General features: G+C 40.1%; 2 protein-coding genes across 2 annotated transcripts in view; both read right to left on the reverse strand.

Moving 5' to 3' along the window:
* Window positions 1–1,350: 1,350 nt before the first annotated feature.
* Window positions 1,351–12,500, reverse strand: part of LOC137999744 (neuroepithelial cell-transforming gene 1 protein-like) — a 76,084-nt gene continuing 64,934 nt past the window's right edge. Inside the window, exon 20 of the mRNA XM_068845625.1 lies at window positions 1,351–2,588. Within this exon, the coding sequence (XP_068701726.1) occupies window positions 2,440–2,588 (149 nt within the window). The 3' untranslated portion in view covers window positions 1,351–2,439. The remainder of the gene's footprint in view (window positions 2,589–12,500) is intronic.
* LOC137998929 (melanopsin-A-like) overlaps window positions 10,833–12,500 on the reverse strand; it is a 3,484-nt gene continuing 1,816 nt past the window's right edge. Inside the window, exon 1 of the mRNA XM_068844767.1 lies at window positions 10,833–12,500. This exon is cut by the window's right edge and continues 1,816 nt beyond it. The gene's annotated coding sequence lies outside the window, so the exon portion shown is untranslated.

Here is a 12,500-nt window from a genome sequence, read left to right on the forward strand (position 1 = left end):
AAAGATTTCCTCGCATTAGCCTCCATTGCAAGCTAGTTCCAGTCCAATACTGAGAATACGAATATGATCTATTGGCTAATAATAATAATAATCATATTCATGCTTGAATAAGACGAAACAATAGACCATATTCGTGTTCTCAGTATTGGACTGGAACTAGCTTGCAATGGAGGCTAATGCGGGGGAATATATTAAAAAGTATTTGCATTTGAAAAGATTCCCCCGCATTAGCCTCCATTGCAAGCTAGTTCCAGCCCAATACCGAGAATACGAATATGGTCTATTGCGCCCGCAAAAACCTGCGATCAGGCGTTCTATTCCTTAGAGAGGGCGCACCCTCCCTAAAGAAAAAACGCTTGATCGCAGGTTACGCGAAAGAAAGGTTTTCAGTCTGTTTTGACAAACGAAATTTTAGAATTTTCCCCAGAAAATCTTGGCCAAATCTAATCTTTGCAACGGCAGTAAAACGAATCGATGCAAAGAGTTTATACTAATTTACCTACGAAGGTCGTATAGTTGATAGACTTTATAACTCAGTAAAGACACAAGTGTTTGGTTTCTTAAAACTTCGTATCTATAATTCTCAGATGACTTTACTTGCAAATGTAATCCAATCTGTCCTTACAAATAAAATAATTTTACTGAAGGCTTTATTCACAAAGCAAATTCCTCTCAGAGAACCAATTTTTTTGGGGCGCTAAAGCTGGGCTAGGTCCGATAAAAACCAATAGGATGAATGACCAGGGGCCCGTTTCTCAAAGGTCCCGAAAAGCCATTTGTGGAACTGCCAACCGCTTGTTTTGGGGAGCCGATCTTTAACATGTTTTCAAGGTAACAAAAAGAAAAATGACTGTGAAGTTTCACAACTCAAGTCCTCTCCGTTCTTGAGTTACAAAGGGAATTGTGACACCCGAAAATGGCCCGTAAAGTTTCGGGACTTTTGAGACACAGGCCCCGGGACGGAGTTCGCAATAACCTGCTTTGACTAATCAACTGAGCCCAACCTCTTTCCCAGGCTCTCTTTTCTAGAAGAGAGAGACCCTGGGAACGAGGTTGAACTAAGACCCCAAACAGGACAGAAGAGTAACACTAATTTTGCTCCACGAAGTCCTTCATGGAGACGTTAAAGATGTCCTTGTGTAATCTTTCTTCTTAATATAAAATAATTTTTTTCCCTTTTTAAAGGTGCATTCTAGGGGCTTTATTCGCGCGGCAGCCATATTGGTCATAGATAATAGATTTCGTAACACGAGCCTCGAGTTGAAATGTTTGGGAACGAGTTTCGGTGGGGCCAAAAAAAAAATTTTTCAATCCCTCGGGACTCAACAAGGCCGCCGTGTGTTTAAGGTCCATTTCAGTACAGGATTAACGGAATGATTGGTGTTAGGTTTTCTGACAGAACGCGATTTTAGAAAACGGAAGTGTTCGTAAAAGGGAACCGAGAACCAATGCTCGGAGCGGCCTGGATACGACTTCGCAACCATGCGAACCAATGGTCCGAGAATACTTCGCGCATTTTGCTGTGGAGAGCAGAATGAGCAGAGTGCCATTCCGTGCATTCTATAACGGAATAAATGTCGAAAACTGGTTAACCAAAGATTCTGTATTCAGTTTTCATATACCGGAAGACAGCCGAAGGGTCTCGATTATAACCGATACATCATACTGCAGCGATCGAGCCAATCAGAACAAAGTTCTGGTTTTCAAAGCCAATCGTGAACACGGTCCATGTGTATTCACTTTCTTTTGTAGAGATTGTTCTGGCAGCCATATTGGTTTACTGAAAGAATTTGCATAAAAAATATCTCTCCAATGAGGCCAGCCTGACGTCAAATGGAACACCTCCTTTCTCTGGAGTTTATCATTCATTCCGTGAGACTACTTTTGCTTCCATCTGAGCACTACTATGAAAACAAACTATTTGTCCTACATATAGCATTAAATTATACAAGTTATTTACATTTATAATATACAATTTCATACACATTTTGGCATCTTTTGAAGCGAAACCATTTGGTTCCAATTTGAAATACGTCCTTTTTTCCCCCAGTGCGGGCCTACATATTATCTTCATTGTCTTCTATAAAATCTTAGTGGAAGAAGTTACACAGAATTCAAGTGAATATTAAGTTTATATGAGTGATGATCGTTTACTTTCTCTGGAACAATGACTACCATTGAGGACTAATTTGCACGAGGAATGAATCTGGCGCCTTGAATTATGTTTGAAAAGTTTTTCTTTTCACCAAGGTCAAACGCCAAAACTGACATGTAAAGGCTACGTTGCTGAGCAACGTATGTTTCAAAATACCGTCGGCTCAGGAGAGTTGTTGGGCGGTCGGGATGATGCTTCAAGGACAAAGTGGGAGGGAAAGTACACTGTGGCATATAGTAAATCGCCAAGCAGAAATTCCGTCAAATATTAGATGGTACGTGGTATCAAATGTATGCCTTGAAATTTTCCGTGCACGGTATGACGCTACGTAGGGCGTTAAGCCACTGTTTTTTATCCTCTTCGCTGGGGGCTTGAAGTGTGTGTGAATGACCACCGTCCGGTTCTATGCTGGAGACTCTGAACACGTGTCTTGCTGAAAAAGGGAAACAAACAGTCCACTTAAATTCATAGAACGGATAACTTTGGCCAATCACAGAAGAAGCAAACAATAAAATTGGCAAATCACAACGCAAAAGCAAACACATACAGCCGATGAAAGCGCGTGTGGAAAAATATGGCGCGAAATTGTTGAGCCAATCAAAATGCGTACAAATGAAAACCCGAAAAAATCAAAAATCTTGTCTGATTGCATATCGGTCATTCCCTTAGTTAGCCTCTCTTGAGGCAGTCAAAAGTCCTTTTCTTTTGCATTCCGCCAACATCCTTATAATTTCGGATGGATACAAGGCAAAGGGAGCAAAAATACCTTTTACCACAATTGCTTGTAATCGCGCAATCTGATTGTCTAATTTGCTGTTGTCGATAAGAGTCTAGACAACGCTGCTCGCGTCAATTTGTCACGCAATGTAATAGCCAATCAGGAACGCTCATTTTGGGAAATAAACCAATCACATTGCGAGAAAGTTATAGACGACGCTTGCTCTTTCTTTGTGTCATAATTTTGGTCACGCTCTGAAATAAACATTTTCTTTGGCGTTGAATATTGCGGTAAAAAACAAATCGAAAGTGGTTCAGCGTTGTCTGTACTCTTATCGACAACGATATGCGCCTCGTGAGTCCACAACATTTTGACCACTGTGACGACGAATATCGTTTTCGATAAGAGTACAGACAACGCTGAACCACTTTCGATTTGTTAAAGGCGCACTGTCATGAGCTGCGCATGCTCGAGTTTGTTTGATCTCGAGCCCACGGAAAATTCTAGCCGCCATCATGGATTCACGCGTGAGTCACGTATATTCGCCGGAGTTTCTCCTTTGTCCACCATGGCCCTCCCCAGTGGACACCATTTTGAATTTGTCGATTCAACTTGAAAAGTTAACCTAACACTTTTCAAGTTTTCACAAGACGCTAGCGCATGCGCTTCTCGAGACAGTTTCCCTTTAAGTCGACCAAAGTGATCTTCCAGTGAACAAGACGACTTTTATGGCATAAACTCTGGTGGGAAGAATGGAGGACGACAGGAGACTAGAAAAAGTTGAATCGCTAAAGAGAAAATGCCTCAAGAATCGCTTGTCATGGTCAAATTTTAATCAGTGCCTTTGAATTTCGGCATGAGTCCATGACTCAAGAGTAAGAGGTAGGTTTGTCCCCATCAGCGTCACAAAAGTGTCTATTTTTAATACCAAGTTGTGTGTATTGTATGCATTATAACGTAGCGTTCACATTTAAATGATATGGAAATACCTGGAACAAAACGTTTTATTCCCAAAGGGTTTGAATTGGGAACAACAATGAGTTAACCGATTTGGTCTATTGGCAAGAGTGAATTAGATAAGAGTATTGATCTATCACTTTGCGGTCTTGCCCCAGCACAGTGACAAATGGATTTATTTTTAGATACACTTTGTGCGCGAAACAAACACAGGGCCGCCAATGTTAACCAATCAGAAGAAGCCATGTCACGCGTGACTGCTTCTGCCCTGTTTTTTCAGGGACATGACAACTGATTTTCGCGGGAACGGGTATTCTAAAAATAGACTCATTTGTGGCTGTGCTGGGGAGCCCATCTAGGCTATAGGAACAGTCTTATCTAATGCACTCTTGCTATCGTTTTTTTTTTCTGATATTGGTGCGGACTAGGCCAATTTTGGTAAATATTCCTCTTGGGTGATGGACTTTATTTCGAAAAAAAAAAAAAAAAAAAAACTAAAATTTGGACTTACACATAACAACTGTCTGAATAGACCCTCAGTTTTTTTATTATCTTAAAGAGACTAACAGCTATGCATCACTCACCTGTACCAAGTCTCGAAATGGCATTTTTGAACGAACCACCCACTCTGACGTCACCATCCGGGAGATCTTCGACTAAGAGACAATCAACGGGAATAGGCTGGGGAAGAAATACGAGATACATTCATTTGAAAACAAATTATAACGTGGAAGAACGACACCGGCTACCAGAAAGTCATAAAAATAGAATTTTGCGTTATTAAAATCATCTCAACGAGAACGCCACGAAACAACGAAATCATTGGTTAAAAGAGGAAAACTAATCGTGCTGCACGTGCGCACGCATTTTAGCACATATTCCTGCCGTGCTTTGCTCAACATTAGGGAGCTTAAGCACGCGCGTTTTTGAGACGCGGACGGCAACCGGAAAAGAACATTTCACGTGCGAGGTCAGTGGTGTCTCCCAGATTTTTATACTAATCATCTCTAATGGAGAAATGATATTTAGCAATGTAAATGTTGTGTTAAGACAAGTTAAAAAGGGAAAAAAGTTCACTTCCGGTTGCCGTCCGCGCCTCCCTAACGACGTGAAATCACCAAATTTTAGATTTTGACGACAACGCGACCGCACAAATGTGAATTTATCATTCTCTATTTTTACTCTGAAACCGCTCGTACCAATTTATTTTTAGGATACTTCGCCCACATTGTACGACGCGAACGAGATGGCCTAACCGCGAGAAACTTACGGTAGTGCAAAGTTATATTTTGAGGTACAAGTATTAACCTCAGTGACGGCGAGCCGCCACTAGCCACCTCCACTTCGGTGAATATTTGTTCAATAATAGGGCCGTTTATACGAGAGAAAATAAGCCGCGGCTTACTCTGGCCGCGGCTTACATAAGACACGAACACCCCGTATAAATGGTAGAAAATATACGTTCACGGCTTTCTCAAGCCGCGGCTTATCTTGGCCTGGGAGTTAATACTCGTATAAATAATTCCTTTCGCGTATTATGTACGCCGCGGCCAGAGTAAGCCGCGGCTTATTTTCTCTCGTATAAACCGCCCTATTCTTGTTCTGTGGCGTTGCTTCTGCCGTCGGCGTCGGCGTTTCTTGAACTCTCTAGTAGCCGTCGTCATCGCCTTTTGCTTGAGTAATTAAAACAAAACGAAACAAGACCAACAGACTGCTACTTAAAACCGTCCCACTTTACCTGAGTAAAGACCTGGTAACTGGCTCTATTCTGCCTTGTGGCCGGACGAGTGAGAAGGAACACAGCCTCTGACAAAAACACCTGAAGTTTCTGTTGGAAAGAACAACGACGTTGACACGATTTAGCATAAGAACATTTAAACACAGTTTGATTGCACTCCACTGAGTTTGGAGAATTATGATTGTTGCCTAAAAAGTTACAATTCGAAGACGCAACGATTTGACACCGCCTTCCAGTGTTTTCTTCATCAGGTGTGATGGTGAGGGGTGCATTAAAAGCCTGATTTTCACTAGCGACGCAAGGAGGAATAAGCGCACGCATAAAAATCCTTATGCTAAGTGAAACAAATGTCGACATGAGCCTTTAATTTTCATCAAAATCAACCGCAACCTCCGCCAGTTTGTTCAAATGATGACGAGTGCTTTTAGCGGCCAGACACGTCCAGGTGGCCTTGTTCTTATGCTGTGTTTCGTTTTCACACAGTATAAGGCAAACACAAGCACAAGCGCAAGAAAAGGAAACTTTTTGAAACCTTTTTTGTGTTTATGCTTGCGTCCAGGCCGTTTTCACGGTGAAATGAGAGCTGTCACGGTTATGCATGTGCTTGTGCTGGCGCATGTGCTTGCGTCGCTAGTGAAAACCAGGCTTGGGAAACGTTTACACGAAAGCGGTTTCATTTGTAACCGCACCGTTTTCGATGCGGTTACGCCTTCTGTTTACACGACACCGATCGAGACCGTTGGCGAAACCGGGTGGATTTGAAAACGCTGCCAAAAGTGGAGCGTTTTCAAAACCATACGATTTTATTTGTCCTGTAAACAGCGAAACCGCATCAATTTGATTCGGTTACTATTTTGGCGCGAAAATTGCATCGCTCGATTCAAAATGGTGAATTAAGTACGTAGTGCAGCGCTCGCTTATACCATCAGGACTTTGATTTTCTGGCGAAAACGATTCCGTGTAAACACTTCCAAACTGCATCGATTTTGACGCGGTTTCAAAGTCATGAACCCGTGTCGATGTGAAACCGCGTTCGGGCAAACGCTGCCTTCGAGTAATAGCAATTAGAGTCCATTTCCTACAAATAGATGCATGAGGTTGTCAAGCGAAAGGCTAATGCCATCATCACGGTTTCAAGAAGCGGGGGATGGCAATTGATGTGCCAAGCTTACGAACAAGATCTGCTTAGCAAATTGGTGAGCTTATCAAAAGGCCATTAATTTTGATATCTGTAACATGATTTGCATTCACGAGTTGACCGTTGGCGTCATTAGGGAGCTTACGAAACGAGGACGACGACGGCTACGAGGACTTCATTTAAAAATACGAGTTCGCGGTATTCATATCACTACGAAACTATTTCATGTCGTTTCGCGTTAAAAATGTGTAGTAACTGTCGAGGAATTAAACTGGTATGAGTGAGTTGAAAGCGTAGAGAGAGAGAACTGAAAATTCATCGTCATGTGCTGACGTCCTCCACAGAACCTTGAATTTGGTCATTTGACGTCGTCATTTAGGAGATGACTGCGAAGAAATGTACCAAAATGTAAAACGCACGTGCAGAGCGTGCAGAGCCATTGTTTTTGCTCACTGAACCTATTGCTTTGTGGCGTCGCCGTTGCCGTCGGCGTCGTCGTTTCGTAAGCTCCCTAATATCCTATAGACGTACAATTTGTCTGGGACAAACTTGGACAAACATTTTTCTAGTGCGTCTGTTTTGTTCGTCAAGTAAGGACTAGCACACGACGCATTTAAGGTTCATAGTTGCTTACATGTAGCCGTACCCTCATCAAAGCATAAAATTTTGCCAGGCAGGTGTTAAAGGGGTTAGGTCACGCAATTTTAGGCAATTTCAGCACTGATCGAATGGTCATAGAATTAACTAAAATATGAAAATAACTGTTCAAAACTATAGAAGAACTCTAACGAAACACAGGGAAGCCAAGAAGGGACATGGATGGACAAAACTGGAGAGGATTGAAATGGATTGAATTTGGGTAAATTTGAAAAACGTCGGCCCACCTTTTTTCAAATTTATATCAGTCTATATCAAAATGTCATTTACACAGCTGGAAAATCCTTCTCAGTTGTTATGTGGCCGTGATTTTGCAAATGAAAGACTCTTGCTCCGCCAATTTGACGTTTAGAGCTCATAATTAACAAAATTAAACAAAATTACCAAAAATAGCGTGACCTAGCCCCTTTAAGCAAACACACTTTCAAAATCTGAAGACACCAAGGAAGTGATTTTTTTGATCACCGGGGCACTTTAAGAATAAAAAGGCCAATGCCAAATCGAAATAATCAGCAAATTACTTAGGACATACAATTAACAACTCTCTTTTGTAGAAAACGTACCGTTCCATGCTTGTTCCTAAGGACTCCATTACATATAAGCTTCCTAGATTTAAAAACTTCTGGACACATCTAAAAGGAACAAAGAACGTAATTCATGACATTAAGGACATAAACATCTTCTTGAAAGAAGACGGCCAAGAGCAGCGAAGGAAATAAAAGAGAAAAAAAAAAGGCCGCGTTCACCAGTGTTGTCGAAAAAGCAACAACTATTGGAAATTAGGTGCTACGGCGAAAACTCACTTGCACATCCTGGGCAAAAAAGAAAATTGACTTGGAAAGGAGCATAAACTCCCCGGATTTTCTGGTCTCCGAATAGACCATATTCGTATTCTCGGTATTGGACTGGAACTAGCTTGCAATGGAGGCTAATGCGGGGGAATCTTTTCAAATGCAAATACTTTCTAATATAATCCCCCGCATTAGCCTCCATTGCAAGCTAGTTCCAGTCCAATACCGAGAATACGAATATGGTCTATTGTTTTTTGAAAGCCGGTTTGAATCAATTTCAGTAGACATTTCCACGTGCGTACTGAATGAGTACACGTGCAAGCTCTTCGTGTGCGCACGTGCTTGCACGTCCCTGCATGTGAAATACTCGACAGAACAAAAAAATCAAAATGAACTTGTGCCGCGGATCAACCTCGTTCTCAGGGTTTCCATTGTCGTCATCGACAAAGAGACCCTGGAAACGAGGTTGGTCGCGGATTAGTTTCCGTGAGCAGATACAGAAGCACACGACCATGAAGCGTGTAACTTGCATTCTTGGAAAAAAGCTGATGATTCTTTTACACCAATTTTACGCCCAAATATGGATAAAAATAAGGTCGAAGCCGCACGCGCGAGAAAAAGCACGAGCTACATCCATATAAGGAAATTTTTAAACTAAAAAAACCCCAGCTCTGAACCATAGTTCAGGTCATGAGCTTCTGGCAGATATCATTACCTGTCTGTCGTCAAGGAAAACTATTCTACTGAGTACATCTTGACACTGAAACAAAACAAAAGGAAAAAGTTAGCGTGAGGCTCTCTGAAAGTGAAGGGTGGCGAAATCCCGAAAAGCAGGCCGCCTCCTAGTCCAGCATTGAATACTGAAGATCACAAGAACCTCTTTACAACCATGTGTCAGTTTATTAGTGTATGTGGCCCAAAGAAGATAATCGTAGAATGTTAAAAAGTTTTACCCAAAGAAATGGACTATGCCAACATGAACAAACACGAAAACAAGAAGACGACGCTCGGAAACTATTTCAGTTGTTTGGCATTCGCTTCCGTAGAAGGGAGCTTTTCAGCGTTACGGGCAGGAACTAGCTCGGCTCAGTCCTGTCCAACTTCTGCTTAACCACAGGAACTCAGGCACGGGTTGGGCTTTGCACTTTCTTAAATTCGATTTTTCCTTCTTTCAACAGTTTCTTCTTAAGAGTGCTATGCACTCTACCAGTGACTTTTCAAAAAGGCGTCTTGACATTTCAAACACGGCTCACTTATTCGTACTCCTAGTCTTAGTAACGAACGCATCGCGATTGGTCAATGGGCTAAAGGCTCAGAATCAACTAGAAAGAAAGTGCTTCGCATCGCAGTACCATTCGTTACCGGCGCACAATCAACTCTTTGTAATTTTTACTTCGTTAACACTTCATCCTTAAAAAAAAAAAATTAAACGCTTCTGGGACGAAGTCAGGTATAAACAATATAGAAACAAAATTTATACATTGATACGATTAAGTAAAAGGAAATATTATGATACATTCTTTGAAAATAACATGGCCAACATGAAGAAAACCTGGCAAGGAATTAATGAACTTTTACATCGACGGAAACAAAACTTAAAAGTTATATCTGCACTGAAGGATCTTAATAATCGCAATAAAATTGTTAAGGAAAGCTCGCGGATACCTAAAATTATTAACGAACATTTTGCAACAGTGGGAAACAGACTTGCCAATAAGCTACCCATTCCCCAAAATCATCATCTACACTATGTTGATAAGAGCAAATCTCCAATTTCATCATTCTTTTTTCAACCTGTTTTACCCGAAGAATTACGGTCAGAAATATTACTTGTACCGAATGATAAATCTTATGCTTTATACTCTTCGCCTACAAAATTACTCAAATGTTCAAGTGCTGTTATAGCCCCTGTTCTTACAGATATGCTTAAATACATCTATCAGGTTAGGGACTTATCCATCAAAGCTCAAAATGGCTAAAATTACACCTGTGTTCAAGGGTGATGATGATACAGAAGCAAACAACTATAGACCCATCTCCTTACTTTCAAATTTTAATAGAATATTTGAGAAAATAATTTACAAAAGATTATGTAGCTATATAGAAAAAACATGATCTTTTGAATTCCTCACAATACGGATTTCGTAAGGGGCGTTCAACCCAACATGCAATACTTGATATTGTAAACGATATAGAGTCAAACATGAATCAGCGTCTGTTATCTTGTGGCGTATTCATTGATCTTAAAAAAAGCTTTCGATACCGTCGATCACGCGACGTCTTGCTCGATAAGCTTAATCACTATAGCTTTCGTGGAATAATTAACAGTTGGTTCTCCTCATATCTCAAAAATCGCACCCAAACAACGCAAGTAGATCATTATATATCAGACAAAGCCGTTGTTGGATGAGGAGTTCCTCAAGGATCAGTTCTTGGACCATTACTTTTCTTGCTATATGTCAATGACATCCACAGATGCTAAAATAAATTAAGGTTTTACCTCTTTGCAGATAACACTAGTTAACATTCTCTATGCAGACAAAAATTTGAAAGATCTGGAAACAACAGTCAACAATGAACTTCAAAACCTTTATAACTGGCTAACAGCCAATAAACTAACTCTTAATATAAGAAAAATCCAACTTTGTAATATTTCATCCTTACCAAAAGCGACTTGCTTATCAACCAAAACTTTGCATGTTTGATAATGAAAAGAATAAATATGTTCGTCTCGAGTCTAAAGTTTATATAAAATATCTGGGCGTTTTCATTGATCAGAATCTTTCTTGGAAATACCACATTGATTCTATTGTCACAAAAATTAGTAAAAACGTTGGGCTGATTGCAAAGCTACGCCACTCTGTACCTCGATCAATACTATTGAATATCTATAAGTCACTAGTTCATCCTTATTTAACCTACGGTCTTGCTGCCTGGGGCCAGGCATGCAAGACTCATCTTAATAAAATTTTAATTCTTCAGAAAAGGGCTCTTCGCTTATTGTACTTCACAGACTGGCATGAACATGCAATTCCTTTATTTCTTGAAGCAAACGTGCTACCAATAACTTTTCTTTATTATGAATCGGTATCAACTTTAATGTATGATATCAATAATGGTAAACTCCAACAAACATGTTAAATTTATTTCAGAAAAAGTCTAATATTCACTCATACAATACACGATCGTCTACAGATGGAAAATTCTATGTTAAAAGTTCTAGATTGGAAATACAAAACAATTCCTTCTCTCGACTCGGAGTAAAACTGTGGAATAAGATACCACGCTATATAACGGATCTTCCTAAAAGAACTTTCAAACGAGTTCTTCGCAAATTGCTATTTGATATTTTAGAAAAGGAGGATGACTATATTCAAATCCCCATGATTATCCAAAAAGTAGGTACATAGATACACTTGTTATTTATTTAATTTTGTAATCTACAAGCCGTTTTTAATTTGTTTTAATTTAAGGTTTAAATTGTTTCTTTAAGGTACTTATTTGAGTTGCTCGTGTATTTGTTTTGCCCCGCCTCGACTAGCTTCTCAGCTATTTGCGGGGCAAACTACCCCAACTTGTATTTTAAAGTTGTAATCAAGTTGACTTGAGTTGAGTTGAAGTTGAGTTGATGAACCAACAATGTTATGCCGGGGACTTATAGGGTCAGATGGTTGGTATTTTAATTTTAATTCGTTCATATAATTTATTTCAGTGAGGCACTGATTACAACAGCAGTAACATCCTTCTAGTATTACAAACTGAGACTATGAAAGAAACAAAGACGAAAATAGATATTACACATGACTCACAGTTATTTAAATTAGGGTGCCCACTTAACTAAGAATTTATCACCGTGTTTATTTGATACTGCTATTTCATGCAATACTTCCACCTGATTTTTTAGACGAGAAAGAAAGTCCAGTTTTCTGTCGCTGCCAACTCTTGTTGTGAAAATATGATATTCAGCGATCAAAATAATGCAATGTCACTTTTACTTAAGGAGGCTCGAAACGCGACATCTCTTGTTGATAGAATATTACGAAGTACGTTAAACTGGAAAGCTATCAACTTGATTACTGTAAGAATGAAAGGGTACTAAATACAGTTTGCAGATATCTTCTTTCGAAAAGGTGTACTTGAGAATTCTAGTCTCAGCTGTCGGTGGAGTATAACTTTGTTCAAGTATAGTAGAGTACACTTGTCTAGTGGATACGACTGTTATTGAAGGCGACGACGAGTACTTTGCGTCGCCAGGTGCTTCTCAGTGATAAAACGTGCGGATTGCTTTTCTGAGACCGCATTATATAAAGTGAAGGGCACCTCTACACCCACCTTTTGTTTCGAAC

Source organism: Montipora foliosa, chromosome 4 (genome assembly GCF_036669935.1).
Source record: "Montipora foliosa isolate CH-2021 chromosome 4, ASM3666993v2, whole genome shotgun sequence".
Classification (NCBI taxonomy): domain Eukaryota; kingdom Metazoa; phylum Cnidaria; class Anthozoa; order Scleractinia; family Acroporidae; genus Montipora; species Montipora foliosa.